We start from the raw sequence: 23,917 nt of genomic DNA on the forward strand, positions 1-23,917 counted from the left end.
ACGATTTTTATTACAGGCAGTAAAACTAAGACGGAGCTGACAATAAGCAGGGGCAAATGGAACTGACAAGCAATAAAACTTAGGCAGAGTGGGCAGCTACATGGTGCAGTGGATAGAGCACCGGCCCTGGATTCAATTCAAATCCGGCCTCAGACACTTAACACTTACTAGCTGTGTGACCCTAGGCAAGTCACTTAACCCCAATTACCTCACCAAAAAAAACTCAAAACCATAGGCAGAGAGAGAAAGAACTGACCATAACAGAGACTGGGAGCTGGGTACTTTCCAGACCCCATCCTCAGAGTCTAAACTGACTCAAATCCATCATCCCATACAAACCCCGCTTTTTCTTTTGCTCAGAGAGCATCTACTGGATTTGAGTCACTGGCTTTGAGTCCTTCACCCATCAGTTGTACAGGATTTCAGCCCACTGGTCCAAGTTCAACTCATCACCAGCCTCTCCTTTGTGAAATTTCAGAATCAGGGTCTTTGCTCTTTTCTCAGTGAATTTCTGGGTCACCGTCAGGTGCATCTGTTGAACTGTATGTTGTATCAAACCTATAAAGCAGGGGACTAAACAGGGACAAGTATAAGGAGTACTCTAAAAATTATAACTGAATACTTAATCCTGTCCCATAGGTATCTTTCAGGAGGTAAATTAGGACCTAATTATCCAATCTACCATATACTTGTCCAATTCTTGGGAAGATGTGTAAGCAGTTTTTGGTCACAAATCCAATAATGTCCTCTCAAGACTGGTTTTTCCTTGAAATATTCTATCCGCATCATATTTTTGGTAACAACTCCCAGATGTAACACAAGGAACTGATGTCAATAACTACTAATGTTATAACAATAAACATGATTTAAAGTCTCTTTGTAATTTCAGTGATGTGTTCCCAATGTCCGTTCACTTAGCAACTTCATCTTTGGATCTCAGCTGTCCTTATTAGAACCTTTTACAAAACAAATTTTAATAGCAAATACAACTGTTTCCCAATTTTTTTCCAAGCAGAGAGTAATCTCTAACTGACCCCTTCCAGGCCTGAGCATCCCCAACTGGACTTGTGCCCACCAGGCTACCACTACATTTCCCCATCCCTTATTTCCAGTAGCTAAGGGAAAAGAGGGCGAAGATCTCTTCTTCTGTAACTGCTTCAAGCTGAATATGTGTGTAGAGCTGGTAGTGGAAGGAGCAGAAATCCTTGTAGGCCTGGTCCAGATGGTGAAGAGGTATATAGGCTGGAATTGCTACCATAAGGCTGAAAGCCTTGAGCCTATATAAAACAAACTATCAAGAGGTTAAAGAGACAAAGACCAAAAATTAAAAAGGACAACTAAGAAAATGGGTCCAGGAACCCCAGGATCCTGCCTCAGGAGTGAAAAGCCGTTCACAAGTGTCCTTCATCCAGTGAGAGTTGTCAAGAATTCCCCATGCTGTTCAAAGCTTTATCTAATTCTGTATCTGACAGACATTATTAACAACAGATCAAAGGGTCACCACTACCTTGCTACATGCAAGCCATATAACCTAAATCAAAATGCCACAGAAGGCAGAACCCTTAAATCTTTCCAAATTACATATAGATCCATTTCACTTTATTTCTCCAAAAGTTTTCACTCAATTGTTGATGATCTAATCCTCACATAAAACTTAGGTTACAAAATACCTTTGTAAGAAGATGACCACAAATGAACTTACATAAGAGTTACCAAGTTAACTTAGACTTAGGATAACCAAGACTTAGGATGACACTTAACCAATTAATTTCAAAACAGTGCATATCAAATAAGTTGTCCATAATAAACCATGTTTGTATTATAGGACATGTTCTACAGGCAGATGTTGTTTCCCCATTACACAATAAACTTATAGTTGATCTTTCCATAGATATAACAAAACATTCTATAATCTACCCTTCTCCACTTTTCTTGAAACAGGCTTGAGATGTCTCTGGTTCAGTTTTTTTTTTTAATTTAATTTTTTTTTTTTTAGTGAGGCAATTGGGGTTAAGTGACTTGCCCAGGGTCACACAGCTAGTAAGTGTTAAGTGTCTGAGGCCGGATTTGAACTCAGGTACTCCTGAATCCAGGGCCGGTGCTTTATCCACTACGCCACCTAGCCGCCCCACTGGTTCAGTTTTAAAATGCATAACTAATAACAGATAGATGATAATGCTAAATGCTTATACATTCTAGTTGTTTAGATTCTGAAAGAGACTAGAATTTCTAAGCCAAATCTTGAATCTTATACCTGCATCTCACTCAGATATTACAGTATTAATCTAGGGATGAAGAGACAATATTGTGTTCATGCTTATCAAGTGACATGATTATAGGAACTTGCCATAAAAGAAAAAGAACAAAGCTCTGAGGGGAAAGTGCTTCCCAGCTCCCAGTAGAAGTTTTGTAGATAGCCAATGCAATATGTCAGACTTAACATCAGCCAGGTGGGAGAGTTTATATTCCATATGTAATATTTGGGGAAACCTAGTCAGGAGACACCTACCTCAGCCTTTACCAAACAGTTGGTCTCCCAGCCTTTCCCAAGAGAATCCACCTGCAGTGTACACATGTAAAAACCCCATAGTGTTGCTGGTATCATGGATCATATGGCTCACCATTCCTTGATAGTCATAAATGGAGTCAGACTCAGAGCAAAAATGATTAATAGTCTCATAATATCTTAGATAGCAAGTCCCAATAACCAGCACTAAAAGTGAATTCACTTCTCAAGGATCACATATCCTAGACAGCAAGTATTAACTATACTTGTACTTAAATAGGTTTTTCATCCCTAGGTTAGTACTGCACAAATGAATCTGCCTTAAGATGCTCAATAACAAGCAATGGTTGAAATGAGTGTAAATAATCCCAAATTCCACACTGGGAACAAACTAGAAAATGTGCCACACAATAGCACATAGTAAAACGGGTTTAGGTGTTAAACATAAGATACTGTCCTCCGAATTTCCTAAACAATGGGAACATCTTTAAAGTGACAACTAGTTTGCATGTGTTTCTACACATGTTCTAATTCCAATTAATTAACAACATAAGTAAACTCAGATTCCCCATTAAGGCGATATAAGATAGCTCATAAGTTACTCTTGTTCATTAACATGTCATACATGATGAGTTCAGACACCAATATTGTTTAGTGCCAATAAATTCAGATCAAAACAGCAAGATCTTCCTCATAGCTTACTAGTTATTTAGATGGTCTAGTATTAATTCAATAACCAATTGATTCAATCTTGCAATAACAAACTTCCACTTTGTCTACTCTCATAATAGAAATATACACCAAACCTTAAGAATGAAACCCAAATATTCAAATATTCAGGATTCCAGAAAAGCTTTTTCCATTAATTAATAGAATTTCACAACTCACAGTAGGTTTGGACATGATAGTTATCAATATCAAATTGCCATTGCAACAAATTAGCTTACAAATAAGATAGAAACCCTTCTAAATTACACGTGTTACACATTATATCCTGAAAGTATCTTCTTCCCTTTTTAAGAAACAGCTTAAAATTTATCCTGTGAAAAGGAATATTCACCAACCCTTCATGACATAAAATACTTTCAAATGCTACATATATCTCTTGTATTTAATCCTCAATGTCAGAGAGGAACCTTTAAGATTGGAATTTCTCAAGATTGAGTTGAGAAAAGTTAACTTCATCTCTGCTCCCCTTCTCTCTCATCCAAAGTGTTTGCAGTGGGGAGGAATTTCAGCTTCTTCTAAACCAAAAAGAAAATATTCAAATAACTTATTCCAGTTATAATAACAAATTTTACTAGGCCCCTTTTAAAATTCTCTCATTATCTCTTTTTTGTTGTAGTTGTTGCTGTTTCAAATCACAGTATCCCAGATCCCAATACAACTTTAAAATAACTCAGAAGTTCTTTTTAGCCAGACCACGTCTTTATCTCTAGATTCCTCTGCTTCCTGTCCTTCAATATAAGAGACTGCACTAAGGATTTCAAGGAAATTTTTCAAGACCTTTTCAACCCTGAAAACTCAACAGGCCTTAGGATGTTATAACTAGGTGTTCCCTATTTCTTCCTAACTACCGGTTAGACCATACCCACTTACCTACCAGAGTGCATTCATACACCACTGCTTCGTCCTTCCCTGACTCCTTTCCTTGCAGAAGAGGAGAACTGTGAGTCAGGACTCCCTCTCGCTTCATGCTCAATTGCATGTCTCATTCACACATTCACACTCTGGTTACTCAAGTCCAACCCCTTCATAGAAATCCCCCTATAACCAGGAGATCCTGATTTCTCCCTAAAAGAAGTCCTCCTGAATGGTCACCCAGCCTACTCACCAATCTGGGTCTCTGCATGTGTTGTGACCAAATCAATCCGGATACTTCTTACTTCAGTCAGCACCCCTGCTTCTGGCTGGCTTTTAAGTCTCTCTCTCTCTCTCTCTCTCTCTCTCTCTCTCTCTCTCTCTCTCTCTCTCTCTCTCTCTCTCTCTCTTTCTCTTTCTCTCTCTCCCCCCGGGTGTGGATGCTGAGAAGCCTCACCAAGAGCCAGACCCCCGAACCTGCTGAACTCAGCAGGGACATCATTATTCAGCAGGACAGGCTCCTGGGAGTCTCCAAAGATCCCCAAAGAGATCCCGGATGAGCCCCCATCTGTTTGGGACAGAGACTGGGGGCTGGGTACTTTCCAGACCCCATCCTCAAAGTCTAAACTGACTCAAACCCATCATCCCATACACTTTATATTTTTTTTTCTGCAGGATGCTAGAGAAAAGGAATCTATTTAAGGGAACACATGTAACAGTCTGATATGGACAAAATGAAAACATTGTGGACTGTATAATAATTCCCTTAGGTATAATTACAGTTGTTTGAGTCTGAAGAGTATCTGGGCAGCTGTGACTCTAGAGAAAGATATCTTTGTGCTTAGCCCTGTTTAATCAACAATTTGTATCACAGACTTGCTGATATAAGGCATAATATCAGAAACTCCAAGGGATATTTTTCATAGAGTCTAGAATTTAGAACTGGAAGGGTAGATTAATGTATGAGCAGAAAAGTTACCTAGTTATATAGTGAGAGCCAGTAATAAGCCCTGGGTAGTCTGAGTGTTCCATTGGTATCCGTGCAATGTGGAGAGAATAAAAGGAAGTTGCCCAGCATTTTTGATCGATCCTCTGGAGCAGGTTAATGGGAGGACATAAGGGTTGTAAAGATTGGGTTGTAGGCATGGATTGGTAGCAGGCCCCTTTGTTGGATGGGATATCTATGTCAAGGAGATTGTAGAACCATTAACATATAGGAGTACAGTAAAGAATGTTGGTTGGTGTTTTTCCATTCTAAAACATTACATTAAAAAATGTAATTGAAATAATTTAGAAATTCATTCATTCATGGACATTTCAGCATGAGAAAAGCAACATGATATAGTCCAGTGGTATCTGATACGAACAGAAACTGATTCCTGTGGGCCACATTGACTTAGAAAACTACAGATTTATCTATGTTATATTGTATCTTTATTTCATTAAGCATTTCTTAATTACATTTTAATCTAGTTTGCTCCCACATTGTTTTGGCCCTAAGTTTTATACTTCTGATGTTGTATATAGCAAGGATTTGGGGGTCTGCCCCAGTCACTTATAGGTCACCTTTCAGCCTGCTATTTGTTTCATTCCCATATTTAATCTTATTGTCTCAAGCTCTATGATAACCCAGGGTAATGTTTGTTTGTTTGTTTTATTTTTCTTTTTTTCCCCCCTGGGGCATTTGGGGTTAAGTGACTTGTCCAGGGTCACATAGCTAGTAAGTGTCAAGTGTCTGAGGTTGGATTTGAACTCAGGTCCTCCTGAATCCAAGGCCAGTGCTTTATCCACTGTGCCACTAGCTGCCCCCCAGGGTAATGTTTGAATATTTTTTTCATGAATTAATACAATTTAGTACATATTATTGATTTAATGAACTGGAGAAACCTTTCTCAATAGTAGTTACATCTCTATATGATAAATCCTTTAACTTCCTGGGGTTAAATAAATAATAAATTGCATACTCAGTAATTTTAATAATAATGAAATCTATAAGAATAAACACTTTAATCATCTAAGGTTAAATAAATAATAAATTACATGTACAGTAATTTTAATAACAATGAATTCAATAACCAGATAAATAATTATTTATAATAATGCAAGAATGACCTCAAACCTTCACAGTCAATAGCACCTTTACTTCATTTCTGAGGACACACTCCCACTCCATTTATTTCATTTGGGATAACAAATAACCATCTACAGTAACACTGTTCATTCTCTTTACAAGATAAAGGTTAAAAAAAGTTCTATCAAGAATGAGCTCTCGGGGGCAGCTAGGTGGCGCAATGGATAGAGCACCGGCCCTGGAGTCAGGAGGACCTGAGTTCAGGTGTGACCTCAGACACTTAACACTTACTAGCTGTGTGACCCTGGGCAAGTCACTTAACCCCAATTGCCTCACTAAAAAAAAAAAAAAGAATGAAGCTCTCTCTATCCTCTTTCTCTCTGTCTTCTCTACTTTCTCTCTAGCCATGATAGGAAAGCCATCTTTCTTCAACTTTTCTCAATCCATTTTCTTAATAGTCTCACTCCAGACTCACTCGACATAAAATTCTTTCTATAATGTTTCTTCATCAAATAACAGTTGACAGGTCACAAGGAAAAAGTTTCTCATCACATTCTTTCTGTCTTCTTTATAATTATCTCATAGATCAAAGACAAACACAAATTCTCCACCTGTCTCCATCTATCTGTATGAGCACCTCAGAGTGACAATTACTGCAACTCCTATCTTGTTTCTTTTTCTAAAGAGACAATAACAGTTTTTATATCTGTTGTCAGAGAGGCTTTTGAAACTAGTGTTAACATAGTTTGTTTTGGAGTCAGGGACATCTGGATTCAAGCCTGGTCTCTAATATATTGAAAACATGAAAAAGTTACTTAAACAAGTTACTCGTGTTCCTGGACACTGAGGCTATGATTTATAAATAGCATTCATGCCTTTTTATAGTCTGCACCCCTCCCCCCTCCCGCCACGAGTTCATCATTTTTTCAGTTTTCTTCTAACCCCTACCCCCACCCCTTCCCACCCCATGTACTTGGTGATTGAAGGACACTGGCCTTCTTGTTCCTCCCACAGGAGGAATATCTCTTATCTCTGGGTATTTCACTGGCTATTTCCATGTGTAGGACTCTCTTTCTTCTCATCTCTCTCTCTCTCTCCTAGCTTCCTTGACTTCTTTCAAGATTCACCTTAAGTCTTCTTTTTGGCAAGAAGCCTTTCTCAGCCCTTAATCTTAGAGTCTTTGAGACCCTTTTTGCCTGTCTCTAGTTTGTCACACTTATACATAAACACACATACACATATATACACTTACACACATATATACACATACACACACACACACATATATATTTAGCTTATTTGTACATAGTTGTTTGTATGTTGTTTTCTCCATTAGACTGTGATCTCCTTAAGGGCAAGGACCTTTTTTTTTTTTTTTTTTGCCCTTTCTTTGTAGCATCAGTGTTTAGCACAATTCCTGGCACATAGTAAGCACAATTGTTAGTTGACTATCTGGCCATCTCTGTTTCAAGAAAGGCTTTTGCCTTACCCAGTTCCTTTGCCCCATCTCCATGATGACTGCATTTCTCATACTACTATTTCTGGAAAGTTCTAGCTGTGCATAATTTTACTTTCTACTCTTCCTGCTCCTCTTCCTACCGTGAGGATCAAGCAAAGGGAACGGAGAAAGAGTAGTCGGGTTAGAGGAAAACCAGGAGACAGCAGTGTCAGAAGCTGAAGAGAAGTGTAAAGAAGAGTATTTAAAGAAGAAAATTTGTTAGATGCTGAGCCCTGTAAGGTCCCTGCCTTTAATGACCTTAAAAAAACCCTTATGAACTTTTAAAATAATATTGTGTGCATTGTTTTGAAGATTTCTTTTTTGCTTTTAGAATGGTAGTACTGGACCTTGAAGAGATAAAATGTTAATATAATTTTGCCTCCCCCATCCCCCAATATCCTTGTTTTAGGCACAGGAAGAGGACTGATGGCTGTAAAATCCTTGCAGGTTGGTATTGGCTTTCCTCACCCTTGAATTTTTTGGGAAAAAATCCCCAACTAGTTATAGATTTTACACTTTTGTAGTTTAAATAAAAGTATTTCCTTTTATTTTTGAGTTCATTTGCTCACAGTTATACCTAATGTTTGTATGTTGAAGAAGAAAGGTTAGTAGGAATCATAGGCAAGAGGTAGAAATGTGAAAATAACATGTTGAATTTACTTGAAAAGCTGTATATAATACAAACTTGCAGTTTTTTTTTATATAATCCTCTTTTTCTGTTTACTTTGTGTATAGAAAGGTTTATCTTAGTTGGTATTTAAATTTGGAATTAGAATAATTAAAAGAAAAAACAAGTCATAAGAGATAAATGTATGGGAATATTATTTTGCTGTAAGAAACATTCAATTTTAAATAGTGTTTAAAATGAAAATAATTAAAAGAAAAAGAAGAAAACAAGTCATGGGAGAGAAGTGTAATGGAATATTATTTTGTTGTAAGAAACATCATTGATGAATCCAGAGAAGCATAAAAAGACATTGAACTGCAGAATGACATAACAGTGTAAATGGAAAAAAACTCCACAATAATTGAAACAATGCTGTGAAATTATAATGACCAAGAGTAGCTACAGGACAGAAATATGAGTAAACTTAGTCCCTTCTTTTGCTAATGTGGGGGATAGTGGGTATGGAACATCGCACTTAGACTTTTTTGATGTATTTATTGGTTTTGCTGGACTATTTTTTCTCTTTTAAAAATTATTAGTTAAAGGGATGGCTCTTGGTGGGGGATACAGAATGAAAATCGGTACTGTAAAAGCAAAGTGTATCAATAATTTTAAAAAAATGTGTTCTAGTATTAGTATGTGGTTTTATTTCTTCATGAAGACCTATTTGGATTCATTCTGCAATGAAATAAATACATATAATTCTTTGCAGCTTGGGGAGAAAACCGCCCCCTTATGGAGTACAGGTTTTTTTACTTAAATATGAGGAACGATATGACTGAAAACACCTTATTATTTCATGTAAAAGTGTGGGTAGTTTTTTGTGATTTTGTGTTTTACTATAAAATTATGGTAAACAGGTTGAGTTTTATGTGCATAGGAGACAGATAAAAGAAGAACTCAATTATTAACTACTTCTCATACTGTCATTTTGACAAGACCATTGGAGGACATAAGGGGCATGGCTGCTACCCACTGAGACCCTGACTTTTAAATGAAATAATAAGGTGTTTTCTAGTGCCTTAGTGACTTTTCTTCTTAAAATATTTTTCTTTTCATATTTATATCTCATTGAGAAAAACTGAAAACAGCACTTAAATTTGGGGGGCTTCCAGTTGCAATAGTAGCTGTGACTTGGGCTGTCTGCTCAGCCCAATTTATTAGTTGCATTGTTGATAATTCAGATTCAAATCCCTGGAATGATTCAGTGTCTTTTGGACACCTAAGTACCATTAGAAACAGAACCAGTGTGGTAAAGTGGAAGGAATGTTGGAGCTGGAATCTGCAGACCTGGGTTTAAACCAGTCTCTGCCACTAGCAATTTTCATGATCTTGGACAAGTAACTTGACTTCTCTAGAGGTCTAATTTCCTCATGTATTTAAGGAAGGGGCTGATTGTTTTTTTTTAAAAAGAGGACTGCTTTAATTTTCTGGTCCCCAAGATCACCTTGCATTCATTTACCCCAAGGGGGCTTACCAGCATTTGTGTCTTCCTAGGCTAGTCTTATTCCATCCCCAATATTTCTTGCTGTATTCCGAATAGCCAGTTAGCCTTCTCCTTGTGTTCACATGATGGTGAGCTGTTGTCACCAGATTTGGAAAAGCCCCTGCCTCTTTTCCATCTTCATCTGAAGACAGTATGGCATCAGCTTCCTGCTATAGGGCATTGAGGTCCCTGGTCCAAAATGGGGCCCTCCCTGCAATAGGCACAGTGGAAACTTACAGAGAGCTCTGTTATTCCCTTTGAAGAGGTGGGAACAGTGATCCTTAAAGGATGGATGAGGGATAGTGGTTAGAGGGGGATCAAGGATACCCCTTTCTATTCCTGTAGCTGTTTATTGACTGGTGTCCTGAAGTCTATAGGCCACAGGCTAGTTTACTGAGCTTGACCATTGTTACCAGTCAGTGTCTCCAGGCTGAAGTGTGGGGAAGAGCTTTTGGGGAGAATGTGTGGAGGGAAGGTAAGAGGTCAGTGGGTGTTCTATCACTTGCTCTTTGGAGGAGAAGATGGGAGAGGTGGGAAGGAATAATACAGGTACCCTTGACATCATAGAATTACAGTCAGGGGGCAACTAGGTGGCACAGTGGATAAAGCACCAGTCCTGGATTCAGGAGGACCTGAGTTCAAATCCAGCCTCAGACACTTGACACTTACTAGCTGTGTGACCGTGGACAAGTCACTTAACCCTCATTGCCCTGCAAAAAAAATTGCTCTCAGAGTCCCAGTGGGTAGCAGCCACATCCTTGTGTCCTCTAATGGTCTTGGGAAAATTCATTCAGATGCAATTATCTCCAGGTTGTGGGGATGCTACTGCCCTGGCCTCCCTGTCCATTCCCCTCTTGGAATCCTACGGGTTTTGCTACATCCATCCTGCTGAGGGACTGATGATGATGAGGAAGAAAGAAGAGGTGGCCCCCAGGGAGCAAGAGGCCAGGCCTCTCCTGGCATCCCTCTGACCTGATATAGCTGATTATAGAAATGAGATTGAGACTGAGGCTATGCAGGTCCCACCCTTTAATGTGAAAATGAGGCAGGAGGAGTGAGGCTTCACTTAGACCACATGGACTTTCATCTCCTATTAATCAGGGAGGGCTCGAGTCAAAATCTAATTTTTATTGGCTATGAGGAGGAATCCAGGAGAACAGCCTCCTTCTACCCACACCTGGTAGAGCGGGGATTGAGCAAATATCCAGATATTTAACTGCCTTCAAACAGACCTCATGGAGATTGCAAGGAGCTGGGCAGGGCTTATCTGGGTAGGCTCTGGTCAAAGTCTGTTCAGGGTTTAGACAAAGAGAGGTTCAAGGAAATCAGCCTAGACCACGCCCATCTTCTGCTTCTTAGTGGTCACTTCAGTTTCTTGGTGTTAAGGGGAAGTGAGGAACAATCCAAGCATTAGCCACTTTGAAGCTAAAATCATGGGGATATTGATGGAGGCCTCAGTGTCTAACTAGGCAGCAGCCATTGTCCTTTATGGGCATGTGCTAAAGCTATGAATTCTGAGCTTCTGAGTTGATAAGGTAACTGGGCCCTACCTCTGGCCTGGGGGTGTGGCTTTCTCTGTTGGTCCTTCTCTTGCCCAAAGCAGGGCCATTCCATAAATGACACATTCCAGGTTGACAACTACTGCCTCACCTCCATGTCCATTTCCCTCTGAAAGACATGCTAATTAAGTCCATGCCAGCTGAGGGGCCTATATGACCCCCTTCCTTCCTGCTGCCCTAGCAGCCCACCAACTTGCTTATGAGATTACAGAACTGTGCAAGGGGGCTGAATGAAATGAGCTCTAAGGTTCCTTCCTTCTAGGCTTGTAAATATTATAAGTAAAATTGTAATTACAAAGAAATTAATTTAGGCCTTTTCCTATTCTAATTGTTATTTTCATGATTTGTGTACTTTCCATGTCTCCCCCAACTAAACTCTTAGCTCCCTGAGGGTAGCGATGGTTTCTTAATTATCTTAATTATCTTTGTATTTTCATAAGATTTAACTAAATATTTTGGCACTTAACAAATGTGTGTAGAATTGAATTCTCCCAGGAAAAAAAGTTACTAATAAATTGCATACAAGGAGCTTCATCTGTACCAATCATTCACCACATCTAGGTCCTGTACTTACAGAAGAAATCCTGGAAGTGGGGGCTGTTTTTTTAGCCTATAAAATCAAGGTGAGGAGGAAGAGAACTTGACACCTCACAGAGTGATCAATGGGCTCTTTGAGACTAGGCTTCTAACCCAGTGATGCTGGTTCTGTGATATCTCTTAAGTGATAGGGCTGTGTGTTTGAATGACTTTCTTTTACAGGTAAATTTTTCTTGAAGGAGAGATTTTAAATTTGTTTCTTTTTTGCAAGCCAGGAGAGCTGATTATTTCATTGCCTGAGAAGTGTCTGCTCACTACTGACACGGTAATTAAAAGCTACTTGGGAGATTACATTACCAAGTAAGTAATAATGCATATATTTCCATACTGAAGGTTTTTTTTAAAAAAAATAATCCTTAGTAGTTGGTGTATTTGTCAGGTTAGAAAATTTGACAAATTGGGCAGTGCTTGACAACACTAAGCTGTGATTTTAAAAAGCTGATGTTTCCTAGTAGTTCATTCTAAGGATCCTAGATTTAGAGATGAAAGGGACCATAGAGGCCATTTTACAGATGAGGAACCGAGGCTCACTAAGTCACTTTTTTGTTGTTGTGCAGGCATTTCTGACTCTTCATGACCCCAACTGAGATTTTCTGGTAAAAGATATTTGCCATTTCCTTCTCTAGCTGATTTTATAGATGAGGAGACTGAGGAAAATGGGGTTAAGTTGTTCAGGGTCACACAGCTAGTGTCTGAGGATAGATTTGAACTCAGGAAGCTAAGTCTTCCTGACTTCAGGCCCAGCGCTCTATCCACTTCGCCACCTGGCTCCCCCATTATTCTATATAGCAAGATCATTTTTATCTAGGTTGTTGCCTCCTCATTTTCATATACATGGAGGAATGTTGAATGGGGTCTGGGATTGACCACACTCTTTGATTGCTGCTTGATTTGTTCTCTTTTTAAAAAACAAATTCACCATCCCAAATTAAAAAAAATAATATTTTGTTTTTCCCCAATTACATGTAAAAACAATTTTAATATTTTTTAAAAAAATGAGTTTTAGATTCTCTCCTCCCTCATTGAGAAGACAAGCAATTTGATATAGATTATACACATACAATCATGCAAAATATATTTCTGTGTTAGTCACTTTATGAAAGAAAACACAGACAAAAAAACCACAAGAAAAATAAAGTAAAGAAAAAGTATACTTTGATCTGTGTTCAGGCTCCATCAGTTCTTTCTCTGGAGGTAGATAGTATTTTTCATCATAAGTCCTTCAGAATTGTCTTGGATCATTGAATTGCTGAGAAGAGCCAAGTCATTCATAATTGATCATCATACAGTATTAATGTTATTATATACAATGTTCTCCTGGTTCTAGTCATTTCAGTTTTCATCAATTCATGTAAGTCTTTCTAGCTTTTTCTGAGAGCATCCTGGTCATCATTTCTTTTTTTTTTTTTTTTTGGTGAGGCAGTTGGGGTTAAGTGACTTGCCCAGGGTCACACAGCTAGTAAATGTTAAGTGCCTGAGGCCAGATTTGAACTTCCTGAATCCAGGGCCGGTGCTCTATCCACTGCGCCACCTAGCTGCCCCTCATCATTTCTTATAGCACAGTAGTATTTCATCACAATCAAAATAAAAAATTTGTTCAATCAGCCCCCACTTGATGGACATTCCCTAAGTTTCCAATTCTTTGCCACCACTAAAAGACCTGCTTTAAATATTTTTGTACATATTTTTCTCCTTTATTATTCTGAAATATAGACTTAGGAGTGCATTGCTGGGTCAAAGGCCCAGCCTTTTGGGCATAGTTCCAAATTACTCCACAAAATATTTGAATCAGTATACAACTTCACCAACAGTCCATTAGTGGCCCAGTTTTCCCACACCCCCTCCAACATTTGTCATTTTCCTTTTCTGTCATATTAGCCAATCTGATAGGTGTGGGGTGGTAACTCAGAGTTGTTTTAATGTACATTTCTCTAATCTATAGTCAGAGTATTTTGTCATATAACTATAGATAGCTTTGATTACTTTATCTGAAAACTGCCTGTTCATATCCTTTGAACATTTATCAATTGATGAATGACTCTTATTTCTATAAATTTGATTGAGTTCTTTGTATAGTTGAGAAATGAGGTCTTTAACAGAGAAATTTGCTGTAAAATTTTTTCACAGTTATGATTACTATATATTTCCCTCCATTCTATTTTCCCCATTTATACTACATTCTCTTTCCTTTTACTCTGTCCATTTTCAGTTTTGTTTCTGACTTTTACCTCCTCCAATCCACCCTCCCTTCTATCAGTACCCCCTTTTCTTTTCCTCTTCCCCTCCTATTTTCCTGTATGGTAAGATAGATAGATATCTCACTGGAAAAACAACTGACCCGAAAAATGTATCCAAGAGAGACAATTTAAGAATTATTGAACTACCTAAAAGCCATGATTTAAAAAAAAAAAAGCCTAGACATTATCTTTCAAGAAATCATCGAGGAAAACTGCCCTGATACTCCAGACCAGGGCTACTTAATCTTCTTCCACTCACTGACCCCTTTTTATTCAAGTAATTTTTATACATCCCCAGGTATATAGCTATATAAACTAGGTATACAGAAACCTTTTACTGTTGCCAAATTTTTTGTGACCCCCACATTCAGTTACACAATCCCATATGGAGTCACAACCCACAGTTTAAGAAGCTTGCTCAAGACCACAGGGTAAAATAGAAATGGAAAGTATCCATCAATTGCCTTCTGAAAGAGATTGGATTGTCCGTTTACATAGTCATTGGCAGAGCCAGGATTTGATCCCATGGTTTTGAACTTCCAAGCCCTGTGCTCTTTCCCCTACACTACATTGCCTCTTAAAAATCAAGTTTCAAGCATGTGATTTAAATACATTTGAAAAGGAGGGAGATTCTGTTAAAACAGTGACGTCTTATTAAATATTGATCAGCCTTTTAAAGTAAAAATAACTCTGCTCATATAATTAATCATATGAGTAAACAAGTGATTTTTGACCCTTACACATTAAGTATGTTGAAATATAGTCCCTGCGCCCTTAAACTCTCAAGAAAGTGTTTACCTACAAATCTTAGGCTTTTCTTATTCAGATATAATCCAGCCATACCCTTCAATTTGAAGTATAGAGCTGTGGCAGAATATTTCTCAAGGCTTAAGTCTGGGAAGGATTCAGATTCAAGTAAGGCCAGGAAATATGTATTTTATAGTGGGAGAGAGAAAATTATTATCTTTAGTTACCTATTTGGGACCTGAGAATGTATTGCCTGAATAGTTGAGAGGGGAACATATGCATGCATTTTAAGGGTGCTCTTTTTTTTTTTTTTTTTTTTTTAGTGAGGCAATTGGGGTTAAGTGACTTGCCCAGGGTCACACAGCTAGTAAGTGTTAAGTGTCTGAGGCCGGATTTGAACTCAGGTACTCCTGACTCCAGGGCCGGTGCTCTATCCACTGTGCCACCTAGCTGCCCCTTAAGGGTGCTCTTTTAAAAAAAATAGGTAGGGGGCAGCTAGGTGGCACAGTGGATAGAGCACCGGCCCTGGAGTCAGGAGGACCTGAGTTCAAATCTGACCTCAGACACTTGACACTTACAAGCTGTGTGACCCTGGGCAAGTCACTTAACCCCAATTGCCTCACCAAAAAAACAAACAAACAAAACAAACAAACAAACAAAAATAGGTAGGGGGCAGCTAGGTGGCTCAGTGGATAAAGCACTGGCCCTGGATTCAGGAGTTCCTCAGTTCAAATCCTATCTCAGACATTTGACACTTACTAGCTGTGTGACCCTGGGCAAGTCAATTAACCCCCCTTTGCCTCCACAAAAAAAAAAAAAAAAAGGTAATAGTAGATGTCAGTATTCCTCAAGTGCTATGCCTGATGGAGGTTATATACTCATAACCTCACACATGGAGGCCACACTAAGCAAGAGATAAATCATTCAACCTGAGAAAGAACAAATCCATACTACTAACCCTATGTTTTTGTACCAACGAGACTTGTCTTTTGCATTTGGGGATGACATTACTGACATCCATCACTATCTGCTTATGTCAGTCAGCAAGAATTAAGTTCCTACCATGTGCCAGCCACTGTTCTAAGTGCTAGGGACATAAATGCCAGCAAAAAGGACAGTTCCTGCCTTCTAGGAACTTACATTCTTTTTTTTTTTTTTTTGTGGGGCAATCAGGGTTAAGTGACTTGTCCAGGGTCACACAGCTAGTAAGTGTCAAGTGTCTGAGGCTAGATTTGAACTCAGGTACTACCGAATCCAGGGCTGGTGCTTTATCCACTGCGCCACCTAGCTGCCCTCCAAGGAGCTTACATTCTAACATGGAAAGACAGTATATAAAAGGAGCTGAAAATCGTGGGAGTAAGGAGTAGAAGGAGTTGCAAGTACCTTGGTGGGGAAGTCTGGAGAATAAGGGATGAATGGTCTGGGCCTTCCCCTAAAATGAAGATTTCAGGAACAACTCACCAATGGAAGAAGAGGAGCACAGAGGTGGGGGTGGAAGCAGCTGAGTTATGGTGGTGAAATCTGGAGAATGAAGGATGGCTGGAAAGACACAACACAAGTAAACATGACTCCTTTACTTGAAGTCGTAGCTGCTGTTTGTCATTCCCTTCCCCCTTCCCCCCCCAACACACACACATCCCTCCTTTGTATTTTTTGGGATTGAACTTTTGCAAAGGCTATGGAGGAATCAAGTGCACATATGAATGACCTATCCTTTTCTTGGCAGCTAGGTGGCACAGTGGAGTCAGTAAGACCTGAGTTCAAATTTGACCTCAGACACTTACTAGTTGTGTGACCCTGGACAAATCACTTAATTCTGTTGGCTTCAATTTCCTCATCTGTAAAATGAGCTGGAGAAGGAAATGGCAAACCACTCCAGTATCTTTGCCAAGAAAACCCCAAATGGGGTCATGGAGAGTTGAACTTGACCGAAACAACTGAACAATAATAAATCCCTTTCTAAGAAGAGGGCCTTGTCTCTGGTGTGTCCTCCTGAGCCTTCACTGATGTCATCGTATGACTATGTACCACCAGGGTGGCCCATTCTATGTGACTTCAAGTGAAGGGAACTAGTTTCTAGGAAGGAGCAGATTCTGTTAAGTGAAAGAACATATTAAAATTAGGGCATTAAGTCTATTTCACATTTTCAAAATTTTTCTTTTAAATAGGTGGACGCCTCCAGTATCGCCCTTGCTGGCCCTGAGTGCCTTTTTGATTTCAGAAAAACATGCAGGAAACAAGTCTCCCTGGAAGCCTTACCTGGACGTTTTACCGGAAGTCTATACTTGTCTTGTTTGTTTAGAACCACGAGTGGTGAGACTTCTGCCTAAACCTTTACAAATGAAAGCCCAAGAGCAGAGAACACATGTTCAGGAGTTGTTTGTTTCTTCCAGAAGGTTCTTTTCTTCCCTCCAGTCTTTATTTACTGAGGATGTGGAACACATTTTTCACTATGACGCTTTTCTTTGGGCTTGGTGTACCATCAACACCAGAACGGTGTACATGAAACATGCACGGAAGCAGTGTCTTTCGGCAGAGCCAGATGTGTATGCTTTAGCTCCATATTTAGATCTGTTGAATCACAGCCCAGGAGTTCAGGTAAGTTGAGAAAGACCAACATACACATAGCATTTGACTTTGTGTAGCAGATGGAATAAAAAAATCAACACAAATTTATTAAGTGCCTACTATGTGCCGGGCTGGAGAAAAGGGGGCAGGGGTGAGAGATGTTGTGGGGGTAGAAACTGTGAGGTTTGATGACTGATTGGATATCTGGGGTGAGGGAGAATGAAGACTCCTGGTCATTGCCTAGATGTTATGTGTGTGTGGAAGGGCATGGTTGGCGCCAGGCAAAATTGTGTTCTCTCTTTCTAAAAAGCTCCTATAACTATAACAGTTCAACTTTACAGAGTGCTTTGTGATTTATAAAGTGTTTTCCTTGCAACCTTTTGAGGTTGGTTCTTGTAAATGAGATTCCTTGATCTTTTAAATAAAGTAGTCAATAAAAGTAACAGTATTAAGATGGAGAATGGGTAGAAAAGAGAGTGACTCTATTGACTTGTATAATTTCCCTAGTGTGGTATTCTGGAATGAACGCTAGATTTAGAATCTGAACACTTGGATTTAGTTACAGACACTTTTCTTATTTGTAAATGGGGATAAATTATACTTGCATTATTGATCTCCCAGGGTTGTTGTGAGGAAAGGGTTTTGTAAACATCAAAGTGTTATATAAATGTATTATTTCATCTCTTAATTATTTCACTCCCAAAGACAGAAGAATTAGGGTGGGTGTTATAAGGATCTAGGTCCTTGCCAATCCTTTGCCTCCATGAATCTTTGAAATTCTCATCTTTATTTAGTAAGCCTAGCTAGCTAGCATTCAATAGTACTTTGAAGTCTGCAAAGTGCTTTACAAATATTGTGAATATTATATCATTTGATCCACACAAGAATCTTGGGAGCTAGGTACTATTATTATCTCCATTTTACAGATTAGGAAACTAAGGCAGACAGGTTAGGTGACTTGCTCAGGGTCATATAGCTAGTAAGTGTCTGAGACTGGATTTGACCCAAGTCTTCCACACTCCAGGTCACTTGCTTTATCCACTGCACCACCTAGCTCCTTGTATTGTGAACATCATCCACAGGTTGATGATAATCAGGTATTTTTGTGGGGGGGGGGTGGTGGCAGTGAGGGTTAAGTGACTTGCCCAGGGTCACACAACTAGTAAGTGTCAAGTGTCTGAGGCTGGATTTGAACTCAGGTCCTTCTGACTCGAGCGCCGGGTGCTTTACCTACTGCACCACCTAGTTGCCCCTGATAATCAGGTATCTTAAAAAGTGACGCTTAGAGTGAATTATTTTTTAATTTAATTTAATTTTTTTTTAGTGAGGCAATTGGCGATAAGTGACTTGCCCAGGGTCACACAGCTAGTAAGTGTTAAGTGTCTGAGGCCAGATTTGAACTCAGGTACTCCTGACTCCGGGGCCGGTGCTCTATCCACTGCGCCACCTAGGTGCCCCGAGTGAAAATATTTTAAAGGAGATCTTTTGTTATTTGTGAAATAGTAATAGATGATGATCCAATTTCTTGCATTTTGTAGCCCACCAACATGTAGCTAATGATGATGCCTCCTTATACTACTATAGCATTGCGTGCTTCCTATCATATTTTTTTACATGATCTGTTTTAGTCTTTATAACTAAAAACAAGGTAGATAGAACAATTTTTTACTGAGGCAACCAAGGCACAGTAAAGTGTCTTCTTTCCTTCTCAATGAGTGTAGTATTTAATCATAATTTCCTTTTCCATGCCAACAATGGTTATCATCCTTGGTAACTTCAGTATCCACACTGATGCCCATTCAAACATTCTTATTTCCCAGTTTACTTCCTTTTATGCTCTAATACTGCCGCCCACATTAATGGCTGTACCTTTAACCTCACCATCGCCCCCCCTCTCCATGATCTTGAACTTTCAAATTCATGTCTGAGATTTCTCTGTCTGACCATATCTTCTGTCTGAAGCCCTTGGTCCATCACATATAATCCAGCCTTTATTTCCTTCACAGGACCTTGTTGTCAACCAATTTTAAAAGACACTGACCCCTTTGAATCACTTGACCCCTTGTCCTTCTGCTCTCTATTCTCTCACAGGGTCATAACCCCTCACCCTCCATCCCATTGTTTTCTGCTTCTATATTTAATTTGCTGCATATTGTTAGAGGAAGTCATGGGACTGTCAACTGGATGCACTATGAATTTTTACTTCACCTTAACTGGGACTTCACTGATATATTCCTGCCATCTTTTTTATTTATCTGATGTCTAGTCATAATCCCTTCATCATATTCTAAACCTTCCTCATTATCCTAATGCTACCCCACCTTCCTTTGTCTTAGCAGACAGTTTTGTATCCTACTTTACTGAGAAAATCAAGGCCATCCCTTGTGTGATCCTTTTAATTCTTTATGCCACAAATAAAAATCTTTTTTTGCATCTTCATTGGTGATTCTCCTTTGAAAGATGTACTTGATCCTACCCCCTTCTGTCTCCTTTGGGAACTTGCCTGGCATTCCTTCATCTTTTTAAAAAAGTATTTATTTTATTCTGAATTTAAATGAAACAAACATTTCCCTAATACGGTAGAATAGTATTAGAGAATAATCCCTCCTCTCCCCCTTCCCGAGCTGGCAACAATCTGATATGGGCCATACATGTATGATTATGTAAAATATCACCATACTTGTCACTCTGTACAAGCAAACTAAAATCATAAAAAAAATGTAAGAATGTGAAAAAAAGCATGTTTCAGTCTGTTCCATCAATATCAATTCTGTCTTTGGAGGTGGATAATATATTTCATCAATAGTTCTTTGAGATTGTCTTGGATCATTGTATTATTGAGATTAGTCAAGACATTCACAGTTCTTTATCAAACACTATTGCTGTCTCTGTGTATAAAGTTCTCTTGGTTCTGCTCACTTGCCACCATACATGTCTTTCCAAGCTTTTCTAAAGTCATCCTGCTTGTCATTTCTTATTGCACAATAATATTCCATCACCATCATTTACCACAGCTTGTTTAGCCATTCCCCAATTGATGGACATTCCTTTGATTTCCAATTCTTAGCCACCACAAAAGAGCTGCTATAAATATTTTTGTACAAATAAAGTCTTTTTTCTCTTTTTGGGGATGTCTTTGGAATATAAACCTAGTAATGGTATTACTGGATCAAAGGGCATACACAATTCTATAGCCCTTTGGGCATAGTTCCAAATTGCTCTCCAGAATGGTTGGATCTTTTCACAACTCCACCAACAGTGGATTAACATCCCAGCTTTCCCACATCCCCTCCAACAACCAATATTTTCTGTTTTTGTTATATTTGCCACTGTGATAAGTATGAGGTGATACCTCAGAGTCGTTTTAGTTTTCATTTCTCTGATCAATAATGATCTAGAGCATTTTTCCATGTGATTATTGATAGCTTTGATTTCTTTGTCTGAAAACTGGCATTCCTTCTTGTCTTTGGTTTCTTCCCATCTTAATTCCCTGATGCCTATAAACATGCTCAGGTCTTTTCACCATATAGTTCCAATGACATAATATTTGTAAAGTGCTTTAGCTCAGGACATAGTAGATACCGTATTGATTTTAGTAATGTTAATATTATTAGATTTAGCAATATGTTTAACTGTGTATTCATGTTATGGTGCTAGGCACAGAGGATATAGAGACAAAAGAAACTTTTCCTGCCATCTTGGAAATTATATTTTACTGGGTTAATATACCATAAGTAAATATAAAGTTATTTGAGAGGGAAAATCACTAATAAACTTAAAAAAAAAAAAGAAAAAACAACCTTCCCTTAACCCTTTTCTCTTCTCTCTCCTATATCTTTCCTTATTTTCACCATTAAACTCTTTAGGAAGTGTAATTTGTATTTGATGCCACCATACCTTTCTAGCCCCAATCTCTCCTTTTTGATCCTTGTTTCATATTTTTGCCTGTATTCTGGTCATTTTCACTTTGTTGTTTTGGATCTGTATCTCTAGTGTCTAGTAGAGTGCATTACTCACAGTAAGTGCTTGACAAATGTTTATTGAATTTAATTGCCCGAATTCATTGAGCCTGTTAATCATGAGGCAGAATTATAAATTGATTCTTATTCTGTTCCCTTTATAGTAGTCTATGCTGTAGCCATTAAGAGTTTGTGTACACTTAGCTTAGAGAATAGGGTTAGCAAATGTGTTTGCGAATGTCGCCAGCTAAGGAGCTAATGATCTGTGACAAAGTCAGGCTGGGAAATTATTGTTAGTGGTATAATAGCTAGATTGTGGAGAAAGGGAGGCAGAGCCCTAGACTGCATCATGAAAAGGATCTCTTAATGATCCAAAAAGTCCTGTTTGGGAGAGGAAGTCCTGCTTCAGCTATGTGCGTCTGTGTCTTCACAGATTTGTGAATAAATTTATATTCATTGGTGAATAAATGAATATAATAACTTCATATAGTTATATATACATGTATATGTGTGTATGTGAACTTCATTTTCTTATCTGTAGAATGAGGGCGTTAGACTGATGTCTCCCAGCTTTGAAATTCTGCCATTCCAAAAAGGATGACTCATGAATGGATCTTTTTAATACAATTTTTTTTTGGGGGGGGGTGGTGGTAACAATGAAGGTTAAGGGACTTGCCCAGGGTCACACAGCTAGTGTCAAGTATCTGAGGTCGGATTTGAACTCAAATCCTCCTGAATCTAGAGCCAATGCCTTCTCTACTGTGCCACCTAGCTGCCCCTTTCTTAATACAATTTTACAAGAATATAAGAACCTTGAATTGAGGAGAGTTAAGATTGTCAGTGCAACTGTTGAAGATATCAAATGTCTAGTTGAGAAGATCTCTCTAGAAAGACTCTGTGAACATGGTAGGATAAAGTACTGAGTGAAGTACTCTGTGACTTTGTGGTCATTGAGGTATAGCTCATTTTTACTTAAGCTGGTGGTACCTTTATGTTCCATCCCTGGGATGGAGCAAACCAAGGTTGTGCCTGCCCTTTGATTTTTTTTGTTGAGAGCCCAAATAAGGTCCAAATTTCATGTCCGTACTTTAGGCCTGATATGTTCTCTAAAAGAACACTTAGACATATTCCTCAGTTTCCTTTCTGGTCTAGTAATCTATTGCTAAGCATAATATTCTTTTTTTTTTTTTTTTTTTTTGTGGGGCAATGAGGGTTAAGTTACTTGCCCAGGGTTATACAGCTAGTAAGTGTCAAGTGTCTGAGACCAGATTTGAACTCCAGCCCTCCTGACTCCAGAACCAGTGCTCTATCTGCTGTGCCAACTAGCTGTCCCCATTTTTTCTATACCTGAGAAATGACATCCACCAGTATTATTATTATAGCTACCTTAAATTAAAAAACAAAATCAGATCTGAGTCTGATTCTATCTTTAAAAAACAATCAAAAAGTTTCCCCAAACTCCCTAAGTGTTTTATTGATAATTTTTATCTTTATAGCAGTCATTTCAGTTTCCCTAGATCTTCAAATCAAGGTCCAATAGACCTTAGAGTTTAGTTCAGGGAGTGACCATCAAGCCTTTCTTTGTGACAAAGAAAAATAATCAAGCAAAATCATCCAGTGCTATGAAGGTATCTGCCAATATATAGAATACTCAATCCTAGTAATCTCCTGTCTCTCTAAGGTGAAGCAAGAGAGGTAGGTTTCTTTATCTGTTCTTTGAGACCATCACTTGTTCATTTATTCAGAGTTTGACTTCCTTCTGGTGCTCTTTCATAAATATTGCTGCAGTCATGAGAATTCTTTAATTGTCAATTTTGCCCTGCATTGGCGCATATAATTTTTTCATTGTTAGTCTGATTTGTTCATATTTGTCAAATGAACACACAGTAATATTCTCTTACGTTCATATATCATAATTTTTTCAGTCATTCTTCAGTTGTTGGGTCTCCCCACTTCATTTCTGGTTCTAGGAATCCTATGGTGAAATTTTGGTATAAATTGGGACCTTATTTCAGTCTTCGACTTCTTTGGAGATATATGGCCAGTAGTGGAACCATTGGTTCAGTGAACAGTTTAGTCCCTATTCTTCCATAATTCTGTAAGGGGCTAAAATTCTAGCTATGATGTCTAAAATCTAATGAGTGGTCACCTTAAATTAGAAAATGTGTAGCACCAATCTTTGGGCATTAAGTGTTTATTAAAGTATATTAGAGGTAAGTAAAGAGAAACATGTAAATCAAGTATGAAATTTGCTTGCTCTCCCTATCCTGCCTGTCTCTTGCTCCCCAGTCGAAATCTCCCACCAAAAGGCCCGCTCACTCCTCGGCTTCTCCCAGAAGCCTCCTGAGAAACTGAAAACAGGGCCATTCATACATACACAGCTCCAAGCTAATTGGCTGGTAGCTCTGATTGACAGGCCCCACAGGTGGTTCTATAGATGT

The 23,917-nt window shown here is 38.7% G+C and overlaps 1 protein-coding gene across 1 annotated transcript in view; it reads left to right on the forward strand.

Annotated features, from left to right (window-relative positions):
- SETD4 (SET domain containing 4) overlaps nt 1-23,917 on the forward strand; it is a 51,926-nt gene that overhangs the window by 15,521 nt on the left and 12,488 nt on the right. Inside the window, exons 4-6 of the mRNA XM_043996322.1 lie at nt 8,066-8,103; nt 12,177-12,265; nt 17,118-17,547. Of these exons, the coding sequence (XP_043852257.1) occupies nt 8,066-8,103; nt 12,177-12,265; nt 17,118-17,547 (557 nt within the window). The remainder of the gene's footprint in view (nt 1-8,065; nt 8,104-12,176; nt 12,266-17,117; nt 17,548-23,917) is intronic.

Source organism: Dromiciops gliroides, chromosome 3, assembly GCF_019393635.1.
Source record: "Dromiciops gliroides isolate mDroGli1 chromosome 3, mDroGli1.pri, whole genome shotgun sequence".
NCBI classification, from domain to species: domain Eukaryota; kingdom Metazoa; phylum Chordata; class Mammalia; order Microbiotheria; family Microbiotheriidae; genus Dromiciops; species Dromiciops gliroides.